Raw genomic sequence first — 27,614 nt, forward strand, 5'->3', positions numbered from 1 at the left:
ACTAACTCAACATCCATCCTATTTCTGCAAATAACGTCCGAAAAAAATTTAACCTCCTCTGGAATCACTATCTAAGCAGCAACCTTAAAATGAAAGCAGGTAGGCAGCCACGATTCCCTTCTTACCAAAATATCAGTGCCCGAGATAACCTGCCACCGTACACCACATTTTAGAATTTCTTGCCCTTTCAATAAGCTTTTCCACGCCCAAGATCTGTTTGAGTGAGAGTTTGCATCTAAGAAGGAGCCAAAGGGGAAGCACTTGCCTCTAACACAATTTAAAAATTAGCGAATCCCGGTGAGCCAGGAAACGCCAACCCTGTTTGGCTAACAAGTATAAGCTAAACTACTTGATATCTCTAAACCCAATACCCCCCGCCTCCTTCGAATTGCACATACGCTTCCACGAGATCCAGTGAAATTTCCTCACCCCGTTCTTTTTCCCCCATAAAAAGTTGGTAATAATCTTGTTTTTCTCTTTACAAAGCTTTATCGGCAGTTGGAAACACGGCATCATAAACATTGGAACTGCTGTGTCCACGCTCTTAATGAGCAATTCCCTCTCGCCATAAAAAAAGTAAATTCTCCTTCCAGCCCGTGACTTTCTGACGAACTTTAGCACAAATTTCCCTTGACATTTCAGCTTTTGATTTACAAACCACTACTGGCAGGCCCAAGTATTTGTCATGACCTCCCACATTCGAAACTCTGAGTTGTGCTGCTAACTGAGCGCGCAACCCTTCCGGAGTATTCCGACTGAAAAAAAACAGAGGAATTTTCACTATTAACCATTTGGCCTTAAGCTTCACAATACAACTTAAGGACATGTTGGAATTTCTGCACTTGGACAAGCGAAGCTTTGAAGAAGCGAAGCGAGTCATCTGCAAAAAGGAGGTGAAACACTCTTGGACTCCTCCATGAAATTTGCACACCCGAGAGCTCATCATTCAATTCAGCCTGTGCAATTAGAGAAGAGAAACACCTTGCGCATAACAAAAATAGAAAGAGGGAAAGTCGGTCTCCCTGTCGGAAGCCCTTCAAGGGCCAAATAAAACCATGAGAAGCACCATTGAAGTTAACCGAATAAGATACCGAGGTTATACAATTCATTATCCAACAAATCCAGATGTGATTAAAACCCAATTTCCACAAGACACGCTTGACAAAACCCCACTCCACTCGTTTATATGCTTTGCTCATATCAAGCTTGAGCGCTAGATCAAAGTTAAAGCGCCCTCTCTTGGTCTTCAACTGGTGAGTTAACTCGTGAGCAAGCAAAATATTGTCTAAAATTATCCTGCCTTTCGTGAATGCACTTTGCTGAGCACTAATGATAATAGGGATGATAGCTGCAGCCTATAGGTAAGTAAGCGAGAGATAATCTTATAAAAAAATCGGACATAGGCTAATAGGCCGGAGGTCATACATGGACATCAGAGTTTTCACCTTCAGAATAAGAGTTATTGTCATGTGATTGAGGCCCGTACATAACCTGCTGCCCGCGAAGAAGGCCCTCACAACCTCACAACCTCACAAACATTTTCCTTCAAAACCTCCCAATTCGCATGTAACAATATCCCAGTCATCCCGTCCTGCCCTAGGGCTGTATTTGGACCGATGGAGAAAGTAGCTTTCTTGATTTCGTCCTCCGAAAAAGGCCTTGTAAGACGTCTGTTCATCTCAGCAGACACCTTAGGGCACAGCCCAGCGGTAGCTTCAGAAATCCTATTAGGGCGAGACGAAGAATAAATATTCATAAAATGGCTGAGGGCTATCTTAAATAACCTAGTTTTGACTAAAGAACAGGACCCCATCTCTATTTCAAAGTTGGGCGATATTATTTCTCCTCCATCTTTGGACTACTTTTGCATGAAAGACCCCATCGCAACTAGTTAACTCTCGATTTCTAATGCCAGAATTACTCCGCCCTAACCACTTTTGTCGCCAGCTTCCCTCAATCTCTCTTCTGAAATCTGCATTGTTTTGGAATCCTTATCTATGGAAAACAACCAGCTCCTCCTTAAGCTTAGTAATCTTTTTGCTTGCGTTATGGTTTCAGTTTTTGGCCCAACTAAACAAATCCCTTCTGCAAGCTTTTATCTTACCATGTTGTGAGCAAATCGGGGTTCGGGGGCCGCTTGCCCAAGGCTTATGGCTGACTTCTCGATCTAGAAATGGTTTGAAAAATGGAGTCGCCACCTAGTTCAATTAGGAAATGCCTTTTAACCTATTAGATAACCCTACTCTCCTCCGGTAAGATTATCGTGCATCGGACCAAAGACTAGGGTTTGTGGACCTCCAGAGACTCTTGTGCTTGGCTATCTGTTACCGGCTTTGTTTATTGGACATATTCGCATTTATATCATCTCAACAGTATATACAGTCCACAAGATATGAAAGCTGTAAATAAGTTTGACCCACATATGACTCGATCTGGACTGCATTTGAGGCAAGTAGCTGGTACTCCGCAACATACATCTAACCTTAGAGGTTTCTAGCAAATAGCATAAGTCTAGCTGGTCTGGATATTTTACATGCACAAAGCTTAAACCTGATGTACAAGTGAGATTGGTTGATTTTATTAGGTGATCTTGAAAAACCTATACAACCGTTACTACTTTTCGTATTAATCCTAAGATGTCTAAGTGATGGACTGGAATTGCATTAATGGACCAATTTTAGGTGATTAATCCTTTAATTATTTGATTTGGAATGCTTCTGGAAAGAGGTAAACAGTGTCGGCATGCTCAGGGTCATTTTGATATGCATAAAAGGTTAGGAATACTTTTTAACCTCGTTGACTTTGAGTTCCTGGCACTCGCGTGGCATTTGACCATCGGTCTGGTCGGAACGGACTCTTGGTCAGATCACGAGAGTTGTGCGTCTCGTCGATATGGTTCTACTGGTTTGATCCGGAGTCGATTTTGAGTTTGGGTTAGCCCAAAATCGACTCTGGAAGTTGCTGGTTTGCTGGGCCTCAGGCTCGTGGGCCCGATTTATACACTATGTTACATATTTAGACTTATGGGTCTGTTTTACATCGGGTCTGGCCCATTACAGTAAAGAATATTAAAATACATGAAATTATCTACGTTTGGGTTCAAACTGGGCCTGCTTCGGAGTCCGTATGAGCCCAGAAACACGTTTTGAAGTTCGAATCATAGTTTGGAAGATCCGGGAAGCGATTTTGGGAGGCTGAAGATCTTCAGTGAAGAACGAAGAACACGGCGCAACTGTGACTGCCGGCGGAGGCAGGTCGTAGTGGTAGCGCCGCCACTTTGTTCTGGCGGAGGCACCGATTGCAGGGGCGGCGGCGGCGGTTCGTGACAGTAGTTACGGGATTTTTGTTTTGCTTCGTTCTCAATCGTTGCAAGTCCGTTTCTCATGCAAAAGTAATCAAAATCTCATAAAAGCGAATAAGGAATTCAAATATGCCATTTACAGAGTGTTTAAAGCTCATTTAAACAGAAAATATTTTCTGGGCAGCAACTTCGAAAATTGGGTTTTTTTATGGGAAATAAGCTCAAAATTACACCTAACATGCATCCTAAGAGCTAAAATCTACTAGGTTTCCAGATTTGAACACATTAAACACATTAAATCAGTCAATAACATGCTTTTTCATCGATTTCATGGCAATTTGGCAATTTAACAATTAAGCTTAATATGGCAATTTTATGGCTAAGAATTAACTCATAAGCTAACATACATCCTAAATCACACAATCACAACAATTATGCTATTTATGGCATACAATTCAATGGAAAAATCAAAGGAATAATATTGAGGGTCCTCAGAATTATTGGGTTTGGGTCCTAAGCTCGTTTGCAGGCGAAGTGGATGCGGAATCCAGCTTCGAATCCGTGCGAGTGTTGCGTTCTTGAAGGATTAACACGTATTAGTGTTTTTAGGACCGGAATTGGTGCAGTTTTTGTTTTGTGTGTGTGTGTTGCGATTTTTGGCTATGGCTAGTCTAAGTGGGGGGGGGGGGTGGATTTTCTTAGTCTAATTTAGGCTTTGTGTGCCACCTCCAGCCAGACTGGCTTAAGGCCGTATTTATAGGGGTCTAATTAGGTCTAGGATTAGCTTAAGTGCATTTACAGGATTGTCCTTTTAGAGTTTGAACTTGGTTTAAAAAAGTGTTAAGTGATAATTCTCGATGTCTTTAGGATTAGTTTTTAATTAATTAATTAGAATTTTAATTTTAATTTTCGGATTTAGACTAGCAAGCTAAGTAAAAAAGTGCTAAAAGTCTATTTTGATGCCTAAAAGTGTCACAAAAGGCTACTAAAGTCCTATGGGTTTGGTCATGGTCAATTCCAGTCCATAAACTTGCAAATTGGCCCATAAACTTCTAAGATATTGCAATTAGTCCAATTTCTGGACTTAGATTACAATCTCTTTGGATTTTTATGGGCTATTTACGCCTAATTGTGTTTTAATCCTCCAAGTTTGCAGCTGTGCACAGATTATGCCTGCTTAGATTCCAGCAAGAAAATTGAAAACTCGTCAACCGGACAGATTTCTCTGGAGATCATCATTGGACGCTTCAATTCCTTATCACTTTTTATTTGTCTAAAAAATAGGTATCTACACCTGTACTCTTCGAAAACTGATATTGTCATTCCTACTAGATAAAGACGGAGCCTCAAGCCCAATATTATTCCCCCATGTTGCAGCAATAATGTGTTGGGCCTCTCCGTTTTTATCCCACCTATGGTCAAAGTGAAACTTGCCCTTACCTTTGACCACATCAGGCATCGAGTCCTGCAGTAACGGCCTTTGATCTGATCCCAACTATTCCAAATGAACAACTCTGGCTGACGGGCATCGCTGTAAACAGCTCCACAAAACTAAGACTCTATCCAGCCTCATATGGATATTATGAGCTCCCAATCTATTGTTATTCCAAGAGAAAGGGTGACCAGTACAACCAACATCATGAAGATTAGAGTCATTAATACATGTATTGAACTAATCCCAACGTCTAGTACTAACCACCGAGCCACCTAGTTGCTCTTGATTATTGGTAATGCAGTTAAAATCTCCACCTGGAATATTATATCCCGACAAGTTTCTAATGTACTGATCAATAAAATTAAATTGCATCAAACGCACAGAATAATAAAAACTAAGATATATTCCAACAAACTGCCACATTACACTGTCATCGCAATTAACAAAATTACAACAAATAAAAAATGCATCCTTCTGAACTACATTAACACAAATATTACCAGTCCATGCTAAAAAAAGACCGCCTGAGGTGCCCACCGGCTCCACAGTATAAAAAAAATGATAACCACACTTCCTCAAAAAAAAAACCTCCAACCACCTGAGCTTTGTTCTTTGATTCAGCTAAAAAGACTAAATCAAGAGAATGGGATTTCACTAACCATTTAAAATGGTGGACTGTCAGGGGATTCCCCACACCCTCACAGTTCCACAAGAGCGTCCTCATATCTGATTTTGGGGACCAGTAAGGCTGGTACCCTCCACCTTCTCCTCATTCTGGTCAAGGCAAGGCCTTTTCGCCTCTTCCACTTTATCAACATCTCTCCCTCTTTTAGTGGCTGTAAGCCCAGCCTCCCTTTGTTCACTAGATCGAGTGGCCAGCACCACTCTCTAGTGATTAGCGGTTGTCCGCTCCCTAATAGTCAAGCCTTATCTTGGTCTTGCTTTCAACGGCTTACGTGTAAGGCACTGGATTATGCATAAGAAAGTTCAGTATGATGTGTCAGTATTTAGTGTATCCCAGCATAATTAGATGGCGACTCTCTGCTTCTGTCCATTGACTGGCTACGTTGTCCAAGGTTCATTATCAGATAATAATTATGTGGTTGTCTGACATCGTGGAGACTGGACTCTGCCAACTTTGAGTTAAAACCTAACTTATTGTTTTTTCAATATTAATCATAAAAAATATAGGGGTAATTCCATAAAAATCACGACCTTTACACGAAGTTTCATTTTAATCACGACCTTTGAAAGTTGCCATACTAAACCATGACCTTTCATTTTTTTCTTTCAAATCTATCATTTAAGTGTATGTTTGTTGACTAAATTCCTCACTAAACCATTAATGAAAGACCCAAATTACAAATCGACACTAAATATTGTTATCTTTTAGTTAGAGTATGTAGGATTAGTAATTTGTAGTCAGAAAAATACAACGAATTTTAATTTGGTGTTAGATTTGAAACAAAATGAAAGGTTGCGCCTTTAAATGCCAACTTTTAAAGGTCCTGATTAAAATGAAACTTCGCGTAAAGGTCGTGATTTTTTTATGAAATTAACCCAAAAGTATATTATTTATTATTATATCATAAGACTTACTCCCTCCGTTCCAAAACAATAGTTCACTTTCCTCTTTTTTTTTTCTCCCAAATTGTTGTCCATGTTCCTAGTAAATCACAGTTTAAAAGTGTTGATTTTTCCATATTGTCCTTATTTAAAGTTTATCATTTAATTCCATTAACCTAAAAACTAAATGAAAAATTCTTTATAACCCACCTATTTAACCCACCTTCCATAACCCTCCTTATGTGGTAAGGATTTATTCGTCAAATTCTCACCCAAAAGTGTATATCTCAAAAAACAAAATTAATCCACTCTTTGATCGACACGTCAGATGATACAAAAAGATAGATTTAAAGAGGTGGGTTATATATCATTACTCAAAGTAAATTAGTCATAACATTTAATAAAGGTATGATAAAAAATGAAGATAAAGTTGTGAAATATTAAATCACTAATTGTGTTTTTTTAAAATTGTGTGAAAAGGTGAAAGTGAACTATTATTTTGAGAGGAGTACTAAATTTCAAGTGAATAGTGAGTTGAAGAATCTGACTTACATAGAAGAGTTGTTGGTTCTCATTCTGAAGCAGACAAAAAACTGATATACTCTCTTCATTCTATCAGAAAGTCTTTTTATCATTTTATATCCCTTTTAAAAAGTCTCGTTATACTTTTTAGCATAATTTTTGTTTACCATTTGTTTTACCTTTGTTTATAAGATAATTGATAATATATATAATTTTAAGTTTAATTACTTAAAAAAACCCCACCTTAAACTTTCTTTTGTTTATACCTTGACATTGAAAAACAGCCATTTATATCCAATTTTGTATTTTTATGTTTCATCCCTACGCAAAAGTACTAAAATTGCCTCTTTTCACTTGGAAAAAAGTTTAAGATAATCCTTCAATTTATATTTATATACTAATTAGACGTATGATATAACCCTTCATTTAATTGTTTTTAATGTTTTCATCCTTTAATTCATTAAATTGTCAATTATATTCTTGTATTGGGTAGAGATGAAACCTAAAAACCCAAAATTGGGTACAAATGACTTTTTTACAAGATCAGGGTATAAACGAAAAAAAAGTTTAAGGTGGGAATTTTTTAAGTAATTAAGCCATAATTTTAAAGCATAATTAACAAGTGCAAAATTAAAAAAAATGTTTTCTATTTTTTTTATATGCGTATAAAACAATAAGGGGACTCTCTAAACGAAGCAGAATGAGTATTAGTAATTAATTTTAGGATTATTGGTGAAACCAAACCTAACGTTTCAACTTTATAGCGAGTTAATCCTATTATTCAAAAGGCTTAAGTACTTAAAAACCACCCACCTTGAACTTTTTTTTCGTTTATACCCTGACCTAGAAAAAAAATCATTTATACCCTGACGTATGTGTTTATGTTTCACCTCTACCCCGAGGCACTAAATTAACCTCTTTTCATTTAGGAAAAAGTTTAAAATAGTCCTTCATTTAGAGAAAAATTCATTTATAATTAAATTCTAATTAGTTTAGGTTAAAAATGAAGAACTATTTTAAACTTTTTTTTAATGAAAAGAGTTTAATTTAGTGCCCCGGGGTAGAGGTGAAACATAAATACACACGTTAGGGTAGAAATGGATTTTTTCCTAGGTCAGGGTATAAACGAAAAAAAAGTTTAAGGTGAGTGGTTTTTAAATAATTAAGCCTATTCAAAATATTACAAAAAATTCCTAATGCTTCCCGTTTTTACATTTTTTAGCCAAAATTAGTTTTATGATAATTTTGTCCCTCTTTTTAGGCTACATAATATAAAAACGTGAAATATTAGAATTGTATTTGGAACATTTTTAAAACGTTGGAATTTAATGTGCCAATACATGTATCTAATATGCCTGCCACGTATGGACAAAATTGCCGAAAAATAGTTTGGGCTACAAAATACAAAATATATATAAGATACAATTTGTTTTGTAACGTTTTGAACAATGAAATTAAATCTTTACACAGTTGAAAGATTAGTATTTATTTTATCACTATTTCTTGATTTTAAATATTTACTAGATTATTTAAAAATGAATTTTTTTTCATATCCGGCTTAAAATCAAAACCAGCAGTTAAAGTTTTAAAATATGTTGAACAAGTTCAGAGTTAATTATGATCTATTCCAAGCCAGTTTGACTTAATTGTAAAGTTTTACTCCCTCCATCCTATAAAAATAGGTCATTTGTACAAACACACTATTTAAAAAAATATAGTTAAGTTTGTGTTCGCCTGGAAATATTCCGGATTCAAATTTTTGAATTTATAATCGGGATCGGTTTGAAGTTTGATACTTTAACGAACCTACGTAGATATTCGCAGGGCTTGTTTGGTTAAAGACACTTAACAACGTGATCTAATAGTAATAATCTGGGAGCTACGAACTCGGGCGAGATTAATAGTGAAAACTACTCCTAAGTTAAAACAATCCGGAGATTGCGAGATAAAAAGCACTGGGCTTGGTTTTTGATTGATTGATTTGTTGATACAAAAATAATGAAGCTCTGAGCTATTTATAGCTCCTCATAATCGAGATTCCTAATTTAACTAGAACTAAAACTCTAAGAAGAAAAAACACTCCTAACGAGTTACAAATTCCTAATAAGAAGAAGAATAACAAAACTAATAAAAAAGGCTTTTTATTGGGCTTGAATCCCTTGTAAGCCTACACGATGTTCTTGTCTATCAATTCTATGGGCCGGTGTAAACAATGCCCCCAACAAGCCTGAAATTCTCGTTTTGGGCTTGTTTTCCTTCTTAGGCCCAAATGAAAAGCTGTTTGGTCCACTTCCTCGGCCCAGATACCATTGCAATTCATAACAAAGGGGTGCGCATCTATAAACCGTTCAATACCCCCCTTAAATCCACGTCATCTCCAGCTGTTACCCACGATGCCACGTAGTAAATGTTTGAACCCTTCAGCTTCTGTTCATTTTGCATTTTAAGAAAAATATTCAGTCATTCTCACACTACCTACTCTCTCTGCAAAATTCAAGATTCTCTCTCTTCTCAGCAATCTCAAGCTTTCTACAAACCTACTGGTAAGCGCCTGAAATCGCCTTACCTATTCCTAGTTCGCCGTTTTTAATTATCGCCCTAACTAAGGTGAAATCTTGCTCAGTTATCATGGCTGCTCCCAATGACACAATCGCCACCCAAGTGACTGATAAGATCAACGAGATTCGCACTGCTGCTCCAAATGCCGATTTTCAGGTAATAATTAAAACCAACGATGATCAAGAATGTGTTGGTCCGATTCTGGTTTCGCCCAGCCACCTATGCAAAATTGCCACTCCATTTCACAAAGAAGTCCCACCACGCTTCTCACTCGCCCATCAGTCCTCCATCTGGGTAAATACCATGTTCAGAAACTGGCCGACCGAACACAAGGGGTATCAAGAATGGGTGAATCGATTGAAGCCCCATTTCGGCCAATTGTGGAAGGATGTTGGCATATACGACATGATCGGCCTCTGCAAGGCGAGTAGACCAATAGCGAAGCATTACATCATGGGCGCCTCCCTCTTTTGGTCGACCGCCATCAACTGTTTTTGCTTCAAATTTGGCATGATGACCTTTACCCTTTTAGACATGGTGGCCATCCTAAACATCCCAGTTATCGGCGAACGTATTTCGCCCAATCTAGACGCAGACATCCCTACCTTTAAGTTGACGAAAGCCCAAAGGAGTTATGGCCCATTCGTCAAACTTTTTATGGGCGAAGAACATTACAAGCCTGACACCAGAGAGCATATTGCTTTCCTCGCCTTTTTTATAGCGAAATTCGTCCTTTGTACTTCATCTTTCATAGTCACAACAGATTGTTTCACACTCGCCGCCGCTCTTGCCGAAGGACGAAAATGCAATATTGGTGAGTTCATGATGGCTCACTTGTACAGAAGTATGAACGAGATTGCTCCTCATGCCGAACAACGGGTCTTTAAATGCCCTAGTGGTCCATTGTGGGTTCTATAATTATGGCTCGCACTTTACTTTCCCGAGCTCTTTGAAGTTGGCCCCCATATCAAGGCCGAACTTTGCGGTTATCAACTTATCGCTGCTGGTACTCGCCTTCCCCATGTCCTTGACGTTCTGGAGGTGTTCACAAACTATGTTCGTACTCCATAACTATTTTTCCCGATATTGACTCTGAGGTATCCTCCTTCTTGGTTATACCTCGGCTGGGATAGCGACGATACTGAAGAAGGAATGGCCGATCCCAAACAGAAACTTGGAGGCCAATGTTGGGGTAGCTCCTTGAAATGTAGAAATCTGATCGCCGGTTTGGAGTATAACCGTAGTAGTATAGAGGTTTATTACCCTAACTATGTAGCTCGGTAATTCGGCTACAATCAAGGAATTCCCTGTCCTTTATTGATCTCCGTCAATAACCGCGGGACCTATAGACCCTCAATAGAAAACTATGTCGATCTCCAGTTTATAACCCGCCTTAATCGAGCCTATCTTCCCCCTATATCAGAAATTTCTCGTCCTTCCATTCACCAAAATGTACCCCTGAGTTTGAAAGCTAGTGGGCTTCGGTCGTTGAATCCTGTTTCGACCTTTCTCCGAAAGAAATCCTATCTCTTCATAATTTTACTTTACCTCCTTTATCGAGAAACCCAACTCATGCAGATCTGTTTCTTTTGCAGGTACCAAAACGTCCAAAATTCGAAGGTAACCTCTTCCATCTTTTTGAAATTTCTAGGTTTGAACGCTTTTATAAATTCAAATATGATCCATTAGATCGGCCTGGTATGAACCTTAAAATGCAGCGTCATAGGCAAATAGCTAGGACTAAGTATAATGAAAAAATGAAAAAGGTCTGGAGGGAAAAATATGAAAAAACTTATTCTTATGAATTCTACTTAGCTCATATTCGCCCTAAATTCAAGTACAAGAGTCCACCAGTTCCTAAGTGTAATATGTCCACCCAAACTCCAATTAAAATGCCTAAAAAACGGATTAAAAAATTGCAGCCGATCATAACTAGTGAAGGGGTAACTTACACTGGCATCAGATGCCCTTCTGATGTCGAGGCGATAAGTGAACTAGTCAAAAACGGCTACACTAGAATACCAGGTAACGAATATAACGTTTTGCCTTTCAAAGTTTTATTTAATTCTGTAGTAACTTTTGTTTCTCAGTTGGCGTGCCAAGATGGGGTAAGGGCGACGTATACGATACCGACAGCGATGAGAAACCGGAAGCAAAGAAAACAAGACGAAAACGCCCGGCATCAAACAAATCGTCCAAGAAGGAGCCGAAATCCAAGAAAGTTAAAGTTGATCTCTCCGGGTCTCGCCTATTCAATCCTACACCCTCTGACCCTGAGATGAATCATCCCTCCAGAAGCGCTCATTCGTCTTCAAGGGGAGATACCCAAACGGGGGGCGATCAAACTGGTGATGAAGGAGTCTACCTTCAGGAAACCCGTTCGTCCCAGAAAACCCCTTTTGAGGTAACCCCAATTGTCTCACAGATGCTCGATTTTTCACCGCTGCCTTGCACTCGCCGCTGGGTTCGGACCTGGTTAACCTTCCGGCACGTCTTGCTGCCAAGACTAAGGTACCTCAAATTTTCTTATTATCGCCTTAATAATAATCTTAGCAGTTGATTTTCTATTGTGGCAAAACCTGGCAGATCGCTGATGACGCTCCGGCGAAACATGAAGACTTGGCGGCGAAAGCAGCGGCTTTCCTGAACTCTGATAGTGAAGATGAGGAATTGCCTATGCCAGAGGGCGAAATGCAGGTGGAGATTACCAGCGGGTCTTCTGAGAACTGGGGCGATCATCTGGACGTGGTTTCTGAGCTGAAATCCCAAGGCATTGCTATATTCAAGTCGCCCAAGGACTTCGAGAAACTTAAAAAAGCTGCAACTGCCCTGGCCGATGCTCCTCCAGAAGTCCTCGGCGAAAAAACTCGTGGTGCCATGGTTAAACTATATGCATCGCTCCCTGCTTTTCAGAAGATGTATGATGAATTGATGCTGATCCAAACCGAGCATGACCAGTTAACCCTTCAAGAGGCCGAAGCCAAAGAGAAGCTGGAGACGCTGAAGGCATCTGTGAAATTGGCTGTTTCAGCTTTGACCAATCCCTGGGAGCACGCAAAGGAGCTGCAAGACAAAATCGCTGCTATGAAGCTCGAGCTGGAAGCTGAAGAGAAGGGTATAGGCAAACTAGAAGTCTCCATGGATAAAAGCTTGCTAGAAGGTGTCGACGTGAAGAAAAACCGAAACTTGCTGAAGCAGATCATTGCCAGAATGAAGCCCAAGGTGGAAGAAGCCCGTAAATCTTTCAGCACGGTTCGCAGTGAGATTGGCGATATTTTTAGCCATTGTTAGCTTATGTTGTAATCTCTTTTAAGTTCAGAACAATATTTTTCTTTTTCAACCGTACGATACTGTTTTGGTTCGGCCTGTTGGCCGTTCCCTTTTGTTGAATAGATTTTCATCTCATGTTAATCGGTCATGGGACCGAAGGTTTTTGCCGTTAGTTCATTTTTATTTTTCATCATCGCTATCACTCTTTAATTAATCTGATATTCAAAGGTCGGCTTCAACAAATGACACGTTGGGAACAACAGAGGGCCCCTTAAAGACAATTTTAAAAATAAATGGCCGAAATGACAATGATATATTCAATTATCGGCCCTGTTAAAGTACTTTATAACTTATTACATAAAATGTTGAGAAAAACAGAGGACCCGTTGAAAAAACTCAATTGTAACAGTAAATGGCCGAAATGACAATGATATATTCAATTATCGGCCCTGATATAGCACTTTATAACTGTTTACATAAAATGTTCAGAAAAACGGAGGACCCGTTGAAAAAACTCAACTGTAACAATAAATGGCCGAAATGATAATGATACATTCAGTTATCGACCCTTATAAATCAGAAACATGGACGTTCAACGTTATTCATGAATATTTAACAACTTAGGACGTTCGGTGAAGGCTCGCGGCGGTCATTATTCTTCGTCGGCTCCAAATAGCTGTCGGTCAATGTTCTCCCAGCAATTGGAAACATATTTTTTGAGGAACTGTCCATTGATCGCCCTGTCGTGTTCCTCCCCGTCAATATTCGCCAGGACATACGCACCGCCAGTCATCTTGGCAGTCACGATAAATGGGCCTTCCAAGTTCGGACTCCACTTACCAAGTCGCTTGTCCTTATGACCAATAGGTAGGATCGCCTTCCATACCATATCGCCTATGGAAAATGACTTTGGTTTCACCCGCTTATTGTATGCCCTCTCAACCCTTCTTTTTTGGGCCTCAAGATGATCTAATGCCGCCAATCTCTCCTCGTCGAGATCTAAGGAGTCTATCACCATCTTGTCAAAGTAATCGTCCTTAGACAATCTATTCTGGTACAGACGGCGAGTAGACATCATAGTGAGCTCCATTGGCAACATCGCATCGTACCCATACACCATTCGGAAAGGTGAAGTTCCTGTGGCCGACTTTTAGCTGGTCCTATACGCCCAAACTGCTTCTGACAACAAAGCGTGCCATTGTCTTGGGTTTTCTTCAATCATCTTCTGGACGATAAGTTTAATGGCCTTGTTCGTCGCTTCGGCCTGTCCGTTGGCTTGCGCATTGTATGGTGTTGAGTGAAGCATTTTGATCTTCATCTGAGAAGCCCACCAAATTATATCGCCTCCTGTGAACATCGTCCCTTGATCTGTGGTTATTGATTCAGGCAACCCATGTCGATGAACGATGTATTCTTAAAAACTGAATCACAGCTTCTTGCGTGGGCGATTTTAGGGGCTTTGCTTCGACCCATTTGGTGAAGTAGCAAGTGGCGATGATGACAAAAGTATGGCCATTTGTCGAGCCAGGATATATCTTCCCTATGAGGTCGGCCGCCCATCCCCTAAATGGCCACGGTTTAATGATGGAGTGGAGTTCATCGGCCGGGACGTGCTGTATCATACCATATTTTTGACAGGCTTCGCACCCCTTAGCATATCTTATGCAGTCTTGTTCCATTTTCGGCCAATAGAAGCCGTATTTATGGATCAACCATCTCATCCTGGGGCCTGCCTGGTGAGCGCCAGCTATCCCTTCATGTACTTCGGCCATTGCTAGCATTGCTTCCTTTGGGCCGATGCATCTGAAGAGTAGCCCTTCAAAACCCTTTTTGTATAGCTCGCTCGCTAGGACGACGTAGTTTAGGGCCAAGGTCCTTAACCTCCTATTCGTATGGTCTGGATTCTCGAACCATTTCAACATTTCAGTCCTCCAATCTTCGGTGACATCGATTTGGTATGCCGAAAATTTCCTTTCATCGATGGTGATGCCCCCAGTATGGAGATTCGGCGTTTCTCTTTCGATTATGTCGAACTAGAGATTTATCTTGTACCCGCTGTCGTGTTGAGCCAGATCATTTGCGACACCGTTATCGGCCCTCTCGGTGTATTTCATCCTTGTATCCTGAAAGCCTTCGATCAGGTGCTTCGCCTTGTTGCAATACCTCACCAATAACTCAGACTCGCATTTGAATTCCCCGTTCACTTGTTTGATGACCAGCAAAGAATCGCCTCTAACATTGATTGCCTTTGCCCCCAGCTCGGCCAGAATTTCGAGACCCAATATCAGGGCTTCGTATTCTGCTTGATTGTTGGTACACTCGAACTGGAGTTTGAACGATAGTTGGTAAGATGCCCCCAAGGGCGAGACAATGTGCACCCCGGCGCCTGCACCCTGGCTAGTCCTGGACCCATCGAACCACATCTCCCATATGGCTATGTCGCAGCAACTAATTGTTTCTTCCCTAAGGGTGATACCAGGATGATCGGCAAGAAAATCGAACAACACTTGTCCTTTTACTGCTCGCTGGGGAACGTACACTAATGTAAACTCGGACATAGCAATCGCCCACTTCCCAATCCGATTTCTTAAAGTTTTGATAGAATATACTTAATGATATCGGTTTGGGACAGTACGTACACCACTACCGGCAACATGTAATATCGTAGCTTGCAGCACGTGAAGTACAGACACAAACACATCTTTTCTATGTCGGTATAGAAAATCTTAGTATCGGTCATCCCGCGGCTTATATAATAGACTGCTCTTTCCACCCCGTTGTCCTCTTGGGCGAGCATGCATCCCAGGGATTCATGTGCAGCCGACAAATATAGTAGCAGCGGTTTGTTCGGCTTTGGGGGGGGGGGGGGTCATAACCGGAGGTTTGGCCAAGTATTCTTTTAAGTCATTAAACACCTTCTGCTGCTCGTTCGTCCATACCCACTGATCGGTCTCTTTTCCTCGTAGCAAAACACTCCAACTGCGAAGTCGGCCTGCTGTGTTTGCTATGAATCGCCTCAGGAAATTTATTTGACCGATGAGCCTCTGGAGCTGCTTCTTGGTTTTGGGTGGTTCATCATTGATGATCGCCTTTGCTTTGTTCTTATCTATTTCTACTCCCAGCTGGTGAACCAAGAAACCCAAGAAGTTTCCAGCCGACACTCCGAATGCACATTTGAGAGGGTTCATTTTTAACCTATTAGACCGTATGCGTTCGAATCCTTTTCTCAGATCGGCCAAATGAACTTCCTCGGTATTCGACTTCACCACTACATCGTGGATGTAAACTTCAAGACAATCCAGTCCTCTGAACAATTTGTTCATTGCTCTTTGGTAGGTTGCCCCCGCGTTCTTCAAGCCGAAAGGCATAACGACCCATTCGTAAGCCCCAATCGGTTCGAGACATCTGAAAGTTGTCTTAGATACGTCGTCCTTGCTGATTGGTACTTGGTTGTACCCGAAGTGTGCATCGAGGAAACTGAGTATCGTATGCCTCGCCACTCTGTCTATAAGCATATCGGCCACAGGCATCGGGTATTCATCTTTAGGCGTGGTCAGGTTGAGGTTTCAAAAATCCATGCATATCCTTAATTTCCCGTTTTTCTTCATCACAGGGACGATGTTAGATAGCCATTCGGTGTACTGAGCTTCTCGAATAAACTTGGCATCTTCTAACCGTTTAATTTCATCCTGAATGAGGGTATCCACCTCTCTTGACATTCGTCTAGGGGGCTGCCGAAACGGCGGAAAACCACTCTTCAGGGGGAGTTTGTGTTCGGCGATACCTGGATCGAGGCCTGGCATTTCATCGTAGGACCAGGCGAAACAGTCGCGGAATTCGATGAGTAAAGCGATCAGCCTTCCTTTGAATTCTTTCTCTAACCCGACGTTGATATAAATAGGCCTAGGCGATTCATCCGTGCCCAAGTTTACTTCTAGCAAGTCATCTTGTACTTGGGCGAGATCATCTTCCAGTTTCCCTGTTGCCAGCTGTATATCCCCAATTGTCAGAGATCCGGTTGGGTCTTGATTCTGGTCCTCGTAGATGCATTCGGCCGATGCAACGTCATATAGAGAGAGGCGAGCTGTCTGATCTTCTCCCTTAATTCCTTGTGTCGTGGTATCATTCTAAACATCTCATGATAGTAGATCGGCCATTCCCTCCGAGGGTCATTGATACTGGCCGATCCGAGTTGACTAATAAGAGGGGTACAATTGTCTCCCCTTTTGAACTAAGGGACTGTATGTTCCGTACTTCCTCGTCATATAAACGTGCCTCAAGTACGTTATGGTCTTCGCCGAAGGGGTTGGGATCGCCTTGTACAACTTCGGCTTCACCGTCCTCTCGCCATATGAATAACATTTGATGCATGGTTGACGGTATGCACATATTGGAGTGTATCCAATCTCGGCCGAGCAATATGTTGTAGCTGCTCCGGGCATTGACCACGAAGAACCCTTCTTCGGTCTCTACTCGCCCAACTTTTATTCAGAGGGTAATGTACCCCTCAGCTGATGTCTCACCTCCGGCGAAATCGGTCATGTAAACATCAGTGGGGTCTAGCTGATCCCGATTTATGCCGAGCTTCTTGAGCATCTTCGGTGGTAGTATATTGACCCCAGCTCCGTTATCAATAAGGACCCTGTTGACTGATACTCCGTTCAAATCGGCCTTGATGTATAGCGGCCGAATATGCCTTGTCATCCTCGTTGGGGGTTTACTAAGCGATACTACTGTTGTGCTGTCGGCACTATCACCCTCTGGGACGATCACATCGCCTTCCAACGTCGCCTTCTGCCCGGGCTTGCTTCTATACGAATTAGGGAGTGTGACCACTTTTACTCCGTATTCGTCCCTGACAACTGGGACCCAAGCTTTCAACACCCCTTTTCTGTGTGAGACGATTACCTCACGATCTTTGGGCAATTTTGCTTTCAATTGGCCATCTTGGTGAGAAACGAGCACGTCTCTGTAAGATGGTTTCTCGCCGAGACCTACCTCGCTCTTGTGGGCCTCTATCTTTTTAGTTGTGCTCGTCGAATCTTCTGTTCGGCACACTTGCTTTGGAACCCATATCTTTCTTACCTTATGGGTTCGTCGTTCACGTGGCTCGGTATACGTTTCGATCCGAACCCTATTGCCCAACCTTTTGGTTATAGTTTTACCCCCTCGCTTGGCCTCAGGAGCCAATCTCGCGTCGTGATTCGCCCTCGACTCTTGCCTTAACCTCTGCATATGTCTCTTTTAGGTTTTCGTCATACGAGGAGTTGCCTCCGTTGGCCAAAAAATCCTTTTGAACACGGTTGTCTTAGACTCCCGTTGTGGCTGATGCTTCTGCCACTGTTCCGTGGGCGATTTAGGCTTGAATGTCTTGGGATGCTCTCTTACTTTTTCGGCCTTCTTAGCTTCGAAACAAGTACTGCATGATGGGCAAGTTATATCTGCAGTAGGCGAGCTATGGCGTTTTCTCTTCTGTCGCTGAGATCGCCCTTTTTCTCCTCGCCATTTGGAACCATCGGTCTCCACCCTGGGCTTAGGTCTTCTCGGACTCCACTTACTCTGGATCTGTCCCTGCTCCAGGAAACTGTCGAAGTGAGGCCGAACGGTGTTAATGGAGACATACTTTGCATCGGCCTCTTTCTTCGTTGGAAACAGAAGTTTTCCCTCGTTGATCGCCTTCTGGATCACATTTCTGAAGTTCACACAATTATTCGTGTTGTGCCTCCAGGAATTATGGTACTTGCAATAATCCTTTCCGACCAGCTCTTCTGGCGGTGGGATTACGTGACCCTCGCTAAGGGCGATTTTCCCATCCTTAAACAAGGCATCGAATATGTCGTCGGCCTTGGTTAGATCGAAGGAATACTCTTTCTGTACCACCGCGGTTTTGTTCTTCTTAACGAAGCCTGGTTTTTTTAAGGCCAAACACTCTAGAGGCTTAGTTCCCAAGAATCAGCCATGTTGACTTCATCTTTGGAGCTATTATCTTCATTGTCTGACACTAAGGCCACGTCCAGCCGGTCTTTGTAGTAGGTTCCTTTAGAAGCGCCTCGCCTCTGCTCCTTCTCTTGAAGAAGTCTTTCGTAACTCGTCACCCTGTTTGTCAGTTCAAACAAGTCACGGAATCGATGACCTTCGAAATTCTCCCTCATGGAGAAGCTCATTCCCCTCACCACAATCGGGACACAATCGGCCTCAGACATCTTGGTGGAGCACCTTGTTCTAAGGTTCCTGAATCGGCCGATATACTTCTCTGCCGATTCGCTCGGTAATTGAGAGATTCGAGCTAGATCGGCCAGGGTGACATCAGGCGGTGCTCTGTAAAATTCCTCATGGAAGAGGATTTCGAGATCTTTCCAAGTGTCCACCGAATTCGGTGATAACCTCGAGTACCACGTGAATGCCATCTTCGTTAGAGAACTGGCGAACAATCGGAGTTTCTAAAAATCGTGCGCCGCAGCTTCGCCACATTGGGCTGAAAACCGGGCGACATGTTCAACCGTCGATTGCCCCTTTTCCTCGCCCGAAAACAAACTGAACTCGGGCACTTTGTATCCCCTTGGGAAATGGTACAACTTATTGATCCAGTCCGAATATGGCTTCATATATGACGGGCGAGGCATCGGTCTCAAATCCACCCCGAGTCTCTCTAACATATCTACAAGCTGTCCCTGGTTATAGATATTTGGATCGCCCCCTTCGGAAAACGAGCGGTCGCCCATATTGGGCTCTTGGGTGTTGGCTCCAGTGGCGGCTCCCTGTGGTCTGGGCTCGCCTTGAGGGTTCGAAGTGCTTGCCCCCGGATGATCGGCCCTTCCAGCAGATTCGGCCTCATGCCTCGTCAAGAGCTTGACCGATCCATATGTATACCCTAACTTACCGGGCTGCTGCGTTGTTTCGGCCGAACCACCTGGATATCCGAATCGATTCGGTGTCTGGTTTTGCTCGGCTCGTCTGTAACCCTGATCTGCAGTGGACTGCCCAGAAAAGAGTCGTCCCAGGTTTTCCATCGCCTTGTTGAGGCCATCCAAATTACCCTGGATCTGCCGTTGGACCGATGTTTGATCGACCATGATGTTCCTCATAACTTCAGACATCTGGTGCATAGCACCGTCGAACATCTGCTTGTTTTCCTAAGCTATCTCGCCCCTCATGGCCGAAAAATCAGCCTGTGATAAAGATGGGCGAGACGGAGGAAGCTGGCGCGAGTAATCCATCCCATCGTCGGTTGCATCATCATTCTTGTCCTTAGGAAGGTTCCCATCGGTGTCCGAAGTATTCGGCACCTTGTTCGATTGGTTCACTTGTTTGTCCTTGGCCATAGTTTCAGATTTGTCCGAGTCAGATTCTTCTACTACGTCACCTCCCTTCAGTTGTTGTCGGCGTAAAGACCGAGCGTGCCTGAAATCATCCTTAAAGTCTGTTTTTGTGCTAACTATAAACTAATTCCCCAGTGGAGTCGCCAAAAGATGTTCGCCTGGAAATATTCCGGACTCGAATCTTTGAATTTATAATCGGGATCGGTTTGAGGTTTGATACTTTAACGAACATATGTAGATATTCGCAGGGCTTATTTGGTTAAAGACACTTAACCATATGATCTAATAGTAATAATATGGGAGCTACGAACTCGGGCGAGATTAATATTGAAAACTACTCCTAAGTTAAAACAATCTGGAGATTGCAAGATAAAAAGCATTGGGCTTGGTTTTTGATTGATTGATTTTGTTGATACAAAAATAATGAAGGTCTAAGCTATTTATAGCTCCTCATAATCGAGATTCCTAATTTAACTAGAACTAAAACTCTAAGAAGAAAAAACACTCCTAACGAGTTACAAATTCCTAATAAGAAGGAGAATAACAAAACTAATAAAAAAGGCTTTTTATTGGGCTTGAATCCCTTGTAAGCCTACATGATGTTCTTGTCTATCAATTCTTTGGGCCGGTGTAAAAAGTTTGTTAATTTTTTTTTTTATTCAACTTTCCACTTTTATCTTTCTATAATTATTAGATATATAAATAATATATTAACGACTAACTTATTTATTGGTGAGTTTTGTATTGGAACATGAAATCATTAATTTATTTGAGGATAACTAAATATATTTATGAAGGGTATGTAAGATTTTGAGTTGTTAAGTTGTTTACCAAATATAGAAAGTGACCTATAATTTGAAACGCTAAAAATAGAAAGATGACCTATATTTATGGGACGGAAGGAGTATTATTATTTTTAATCCGACTGTACCCGGGTTGGTTTCGGACATTCAGGGTCCAAACCGGCCCTACTATCAACCAACAAGATGTCATATTCATTTGCTAAAAATTAAGAAAGAAAATTTATATCCACAAAATATAATTAAAAAAAAAGAGAAAAAGCACCAACCAATAGAGCTCAAGAAATTGATTGGATGTGGTTGGTTGATTTTTCATAGCTTTTGTGTGAGGTAGCAGGGCATGCCACGCATAATTAAATCATCGTATTCAAATAAAAAGAAGTACCGCCAATTGATTGGTAATATTACGTGCCAATTGATTGGCCATGGAATTATCTGACATCTGATTAAAGTAAATCGATCGTTTTTCACTTTAAAATCATACAATAAGCAGCTGCCATCATCTGCATTAACTCTGGTTTGTTTTGTTGCACTCGTAATTTATTTGTTAAATCTTAGATAAAAAGGTACAAACAATCCTCATAATTTCCTTAAAATTACAAATAAAAAATTAAATTTTCTTGAACACATTTAAGCTTTTTTTATTTTCAAAAATGAACAATTTAACCCTTACACTTGAAAAAAATCACAGAAATAGTAAAACATTTGACGAGTTAAATGTTCAAAAAATAAACTAACAAACATAAATGCTTTTTTCAATAACTAGTTTTTTGGCCACGTGCTACGCACGTTAACGATATCTATATGACCCGTTATTTAATATTATAATTGTATATTTTTTAATAATATATTATTATTTAAATTTTATTAGACTTGTATATTTTTATTTGTTTTATTGAATTATTTTATAAAATTATAATTTCTTTTATTGGAAATGTTAAAATTAGAATTAAGAAATAGATTTAATTTTTGATATTGTTATTAAAAAATGATAATATGATTGAAACAAATTTATATTATTTTTCATAGTAAATACTCCCTCCGTCCCATTCTAATTGAACATTATTTCCTTTTTGGGTGTCCCATTCTAATTGACACTTTCTATTTATAAAGTACTTTTCACACTACTTTTCTCTTTATACCCTCTCCAATTAATGCATTTAGAAAGCATATTTTTGAAAAGTTGTGATACATTTATTGAAATGTAAGGATATAAAAGTAATGTTACTAAAATTTCTTAAATAATGTGCAATTGAAATTTTCTCAATTAGAATGGGACGGAGGGAGTAACTAATAAATATAAAAAATATCAAAGCTTTAAAATAAATATTATAATATGATTATTTAATATTAATGAAACTCGTCATATTCTTTATATATATATATATATATATATATATATATATATATATATATATATATATATATATATATATAGTGATATATCTGTGCAATTCCTATTAGGATTAGAAATTTAACACATAATGATAGTTGTTGCACAATTCCTTTTAGGATTAGAAATTTAATACATAATGGTAGCTACTGCGATAATTATTTTTAATATGTTTCCTTTATGGATTAGGAATGTCAGCTTTCTATTTGTTAAGCACAAATATTCTTATATGTCACAATTAGGAATATCAACTTAGATAAAATATGTAGAGGGTATTTTTGTCCGTGAACAGAAGTGTTCCCCCCGCGAATACACTTTTATATTTGTTATAGATATTAAAAGACATTTTTACACCATTCTAGTACATTGAGTGCTCAAGTGGTCCATAAAAACTTAAAAGATTTGTTTGTTCTTTTTACATAGTTTGAAGGGTTTTTTGTACTTTTTACTTAAATTTTAAGTTTCATTATATGCAATGCTATCTAATGTAGTGATAATGAATTCATAAGTGCTCTAATTAATGCCGGAAGTATTTGATAAAATCTATTCACACAATTAGACACGAAATTAAATAGATTTAAATTGAGTTTATATTGGGGTGAATACATCCTTAAGTTCCTCTACTATTCATTTTTATTTCATCAAGTCCTTGTACAAAATTTTGGGTTCCAAAGGTCCCTGTACTATCAAAATGTTGGTTTAATAAGTCCTTTGCCAGAATCTTACCTAAAATAAACCATCAAAAAAGGTAAGTTTGGTTTCTAAAGTTTTCAAGAAGCAATACTGATAAGTACAAAAAGAAAAATTGTTTTCAATTTAGTCCATTTTTCTTTAAACACTTAAATAAGAAGTAAATAAACTTCTGAAAAAATATTAAAAAATATTTTTTGAATAAAAGAAGTAAATAAACTTCTGAAATAGTGTAATTAACACTGTTTAAAAAAAAATTAATTAAATTAAGCTTAATTAAGCTAGTTTAATGGGTAATCCAGCCGAGATTTCAGACTCTAGCAATCCATCAGGAATGAGTTCACTACACAACGTGCAAAGTGAAGTGCACCAACTCCTTGAACATTTTCATGCAAAAGGAATTTTAGGTGATTCACCAGAAGAAAGATCTACTTTAGCAAATGAAGTAGGAAAACTGGTAAATGAAAGGTTAGACGCAATTGAAAGGGAAAAAGGGTTAAAAAAAAGGCAAAAGGACCAATAACTGAAAAAGAAATTCTTCAACTAAGAAAAGAAAAAATTGTTCCTTTTATTGCAGATCCGGCAACAAAAGCAGCCAACATGAATAACAATAATTTAGCACAAGACCTTAGAAAATCCTTAGGTTTGGTAGAAGAAGCCCCTCTGCATATAGATGACAAAACTTTTAATGATTTAGTCTCTACAAAAAGAACAATGTATAAATCCAATTATCCTCATATGACAAAAGAAGAATTTGTGCCTAGGGATAACCCTTTAAGACCGGTAATTAGCCCGACAACATTTCTCAACTTAGATTGTGAAAAACATGCGTCTGAAAAAATAGATGAATGGATTACTATGATTAGATTTACAGTCAAATCAGGTGGTTACACTCCTGGAGGTGCCTACAAATTGTGCAAAGCCACCATGGTTGGAAATGCTCAAAAATACTGGGAATCACTAATAGCTCACACTCCAATAAAAGAAGAAATTGATAGAGAAATATTTGCTGATGGAGTTCTAGCTATAGTGGTAGATGCCTTGAAAAGAGAATTTTGTGGTTTTTCGTTGTCTACAGAGTCATTAGAAAAAGAACAATCTTTAATGGCTTTAATGAAACTACAAATCTGTGACATGTGCTATTTTGATAACTTTGCCTGTGAATTTCAAAAATATTATTACAATTTAGACTTGGCAGCCCAAAATTACATGTCAGAATTATTTTTTGCTAAACTCCCGGATCCTTGGCCGGAAGTAGCAAAGACTGCATTTCAACTTCTCCTAAACGAAGACAAAGTGGTCAATGGTTTAGGAGGAAGGATACAAGCAGTGAGATATGCTATGAGAAAAGCATGCACAGAACTTCAAGTAAGGTAAGACGCAAAACGTCTTCCTTATTTAAACAAGAGTTGTTATTCTCAGATTGAGTATGTTCCAGGAAGATATGGATGTTCTTCAGGAACAGAAGAAAAACCCAGAACAGGATATTCTTCAAAGAAGAAAAGTTTCAAAGGATATAGGAAGAGAAGAATATCGAGAAAGGATAGAGAGGACAAGAGAAAGTCTGATAGGCCAGGTAGGTTTATTAGAAAAAGAAATAACCTTAGAGACAAAGATAGGATAGATGCGTTCAAGAAAAAATATGGTAAAGAACCAAAATGTCCTAAGGGAAAACCGTTGAGCAACTGTTCTTGTTGCTGGGTGTGTGGCTCTAAGAGTCATAAAGCTGATACGTGTCCTCAAAAGAATAAGCGAAGAGAAAATCTTAGGAGAGTCTTCTTCAAAAACGAGAGTCTAGCATATGAACCAATAGATGAGGAAGAATTTTCTGATATAGACTCTGAAATAGATTCAATTTATGAAGTAGTTTCTGAATATGAAACTGATAATGATGAATCTGGTTTATGGACAGCTCAATTATTCATGATAAACACTACAGGAGCTGACATGGTGTCACGACCCAAAATATTGAGCCGCAACCGGCGCTAGGGAACGGGAGTGGTAGCTCCGGAACCCGTAGCAAGCCTAAAATCACAATTAATTTTTCGCAAATAATAAACAAATAACAACAAACAACGGAAGCAAATACTCATATATAACATATAACCAAATATATACACTAACTGTTTAAAACCTCGCGGACTCTAGTTACCGTACCCTGTACGAACTGGCCTCGCGGTACTACATACATCAGTTAGTGTCTCAAGCTTATCACCGGCATCTGGTGCCGTGAACAATCATATTATACGTAGCCTATCAAAACATATAAACAAGACAGCAAGTGAAATGCACAATCAAAAATGTACTGCTGTCTAGGCTACGACTCTGTCAACGCGGGACCACTACTGCAGCATTCACAGAAGTCAGAAACTAAACATACACAGCTGACTTCTGGACTTCAAAATTGGCCTCTAGCTAGGTCCACATACTAAACACCTGAAAACATCAAAGGTGAGGGGTCAGTATTTGGGAAAATACTGAGTGAGTTTGCATTTACTAACGGTATTATTATAAAAACATAGCATCGCATTTCAAGAAACAATAATATAAAACATATAAACATGTATTTGATCCGTACGAAACTAATATCCTAGCATGCGACACATTTCTCGAATAATTATTATCATTCAACCCAATCGTAAATATCAATCGCGAGTCTAACTCGCTGGTGGCCCAGCCACTAGATACGGGGACTCCAGACTACACCGTAGCCGAGTACTCACTCGTATCAAAAACCCAATCGTATATATCAATCGCGAGTCTAACTCGCTGGTGGCCCAGCCACATAATTTTTTTTTATCATCAACAGCTCCCAGCTGTGTCAAGTCATTTCTCAAATGCAAATATACTAGACTGACTCGATACTGGTGATCACACAGCCTATTGACACCCAATAGGTAGCTAGTTTCTTCGGATCGCATACTAGTTCTCGTATATAGAAATTAATAAAGCATATAACATTTTGATCAAATATATATAATGCGATGCGTGTAAACAGTATATATATCTATATAAAATAACTTTAATATATAATACACGAAAGTAAAGTGCAACTCACAGTGACCGTTATCCAATCAATAACGAAGTCAATATGATAATATGCCTGTGCTAGACCACATCGGCTGACCCCACCGTTTGCTGATACGTCTGATACATATATAGGTCAAATACACGTTTAATACATAAACGTGAACCTTATAAACCTAAAACCCTAGGTTATAGATTTAAGTTATCACCCCTCTCGCTTCGTATTCGTTTCTCTCAATTTTGATAACTTCTTAATCGGATTCTTACTTAATCGATGTACTTATCTTGACTATTTATTATGTTAATGTTCATTTATATAATGTTTTATATCTATTTCAAAACATTTGACTGAGTTTCACACCCAAATCAAGCTATTGGAGGTCCTTTTTCGCTCCCGGAAGTCCCACGGAGATCCGGGTCGAGTTAGGGCACGCGTGTCACCTTGGCACGTCGTGCCCTTCAATTTTTGTGAAGGGCACGTCGTGCCCTTCATGGTGCACGTCGTGCGCCTGCACGACGTGCTGAAGTGCAGCACGTCGTGCACCGACGTGCGCGGCGTTTTTCCGGCGCCTCTGGACCATTTCCGGGGCTCCAAAACTCATACCACTTCATACCCAATTCATTTAAACACTTATCTTATCATTTTACAACTCAAAAACGTCAAAAACAACTCGATTCCTAACCGTACGATTCGAACGTAACTTTCTATACAAAACAGCTCCTATTCTTCGAGTTTAACACCAAATTTCGAGATATTTACCTTGATTTGAAGCTTAGGATTGATAGAGCTTCCAATTCCGAAGAGATTGCCGCGAGAATCGTCCGAAACGGACGCCGAACGGCGAAACGGCGAAGAAACGAAGTTATCGATCGAAATGAAATGTTAGCTTCTGGATCCTTCTCTGATTCATCGTTCATAATCAATTCCTTATATATATTTGGTTAAATTATCCCTTCAATCTTTATTTTCTTTATTTGTTACAAATTAACCTTTGAACTTTTCTTTTGTTCGATTTAGTCCATAACTAAATCAATTAACTCTTTAATCATAACTTATACGTATTATCTATATCCAATAAACAATACGAATTCCAATATTAATATTTTTCCGTCAAAATTTATAAATTTTCATTTTGAGACGTAGTGGCTAAATTACCATTTTAGTCCCTGAACTTCATTTTGGGACTTTTCTTGACATTTTCCCTTTTCATTCCAATTCCAACTTTCTAGCTATGAGATAATATTAAATACATCATTATTATCCTCCCAAAACCGACCTACTTAAAACTTATTTATCTAAATCTTATCGGAAAATCTTCCGATATTGCCACTCTAGCGTCTCAAAACTGGACACATGGTCCAATTAAACAATTAAACATTTTGGGGTATTACACATGGATGACGAGTTAGTACCATTGGATACTACTCTGGTACATGAAGAATCCTTTCTGTACGAGGATCCATCTAGAAACTGTCTAGAATGGAAACTACCTAAGGTAGACATCAATTCTATTTATAGTAAGTCTAGATTTAGCTTCAAATCGATAGTCGTTTCCCAATCTGAATCCACTGCTCAGGTTTCTAGCACAGAATTAGAAATGTTGGATGTATCTCTGATTACACTTGCCAAAATTAGAGAGATGATGAACAAGTCTAAAGGTTAATACAAATACATCCATGTTGGTTTAGTCCAAGTAGGATTGGTCCCTTTGTTTAATCTCCCAGCGGACAG

The 27,614-nt window shown here is 39.6% G+C and overlaps 3 protein-coding genes across 3 annotated transcripts; 1 reads left to right on the forward strand and 2 right to left on the reverse strand.

Moving 5' to 3' along the window:
* Window positions 1-544: 544 nt before the first annotated feature.
* Window positions 545-1,813, reverse strand: LOC126657026 (uncharacterized). The gene is made up of 3 exons (XM_050351645.1): window positions 1,529-1,813; window positions 814-1,355; window positions 545-755 (listed from the first exon to the last, which is right to left on the reverse strand). Exons 1-3 carry the CDS (start codon window positions 1,811-1,813, stop codon window positions 545-547), a joined length of 1,038 nt encoding a protein of 345 aa, XP_050207602.1.
* Window positions 1,814-13,305: 11,492 nt separating this feature from the next.
* On the reverse strand, window positions 13,306-13,773 carry LOC126657027 (uncharacterized). The gene has a single exon (XM_050351646.1). It carries the CDS (start codon window positions 13,771-13,773, stop codon window positions 13,306-13,308), a length of 468 nt encoding a protein of 155 aa, XP_050207603.1.
* A 9,682-nt stretch (window positions 13,774-23,455) lies between these two features.
* LOC126657031 (uncharacterized) lies at window positions 23,456-27,118 on the forward strand. Its single transcript, XM_050351649.1, has 3 exons — window positions 23,456-24,223; window positions 24,278-24,805; window positions 27,113-27,118. The coding sequence occupies exons 1-3, from the start codon at window positions 23,456-23,458 to the stop codon at window positions 27,116-27,118; spliced, it is 1,302 nt and encodes a 433-aa protein (XP_050207606.1).
* Window positions 27,119-27,614: the final 496 nt, after the last annotated feature.

The sequence above is a fragment of the Mercurialis annua genome, linkage group LG7 (assembly GCF_937616625.2).
Source record: "Mercurialis annua linkage group LG7, ddMerAnnu1.2, whole genome shotgun sequence".
Classification (NCBI taxonomy): domain Eukaryota; kingdom Viridiplantae; phylum Streptophyta; class Magnoliopsida; order Malpighiales; family Euphorbiaceae; genus Mercurialis; species Mercurialis annua.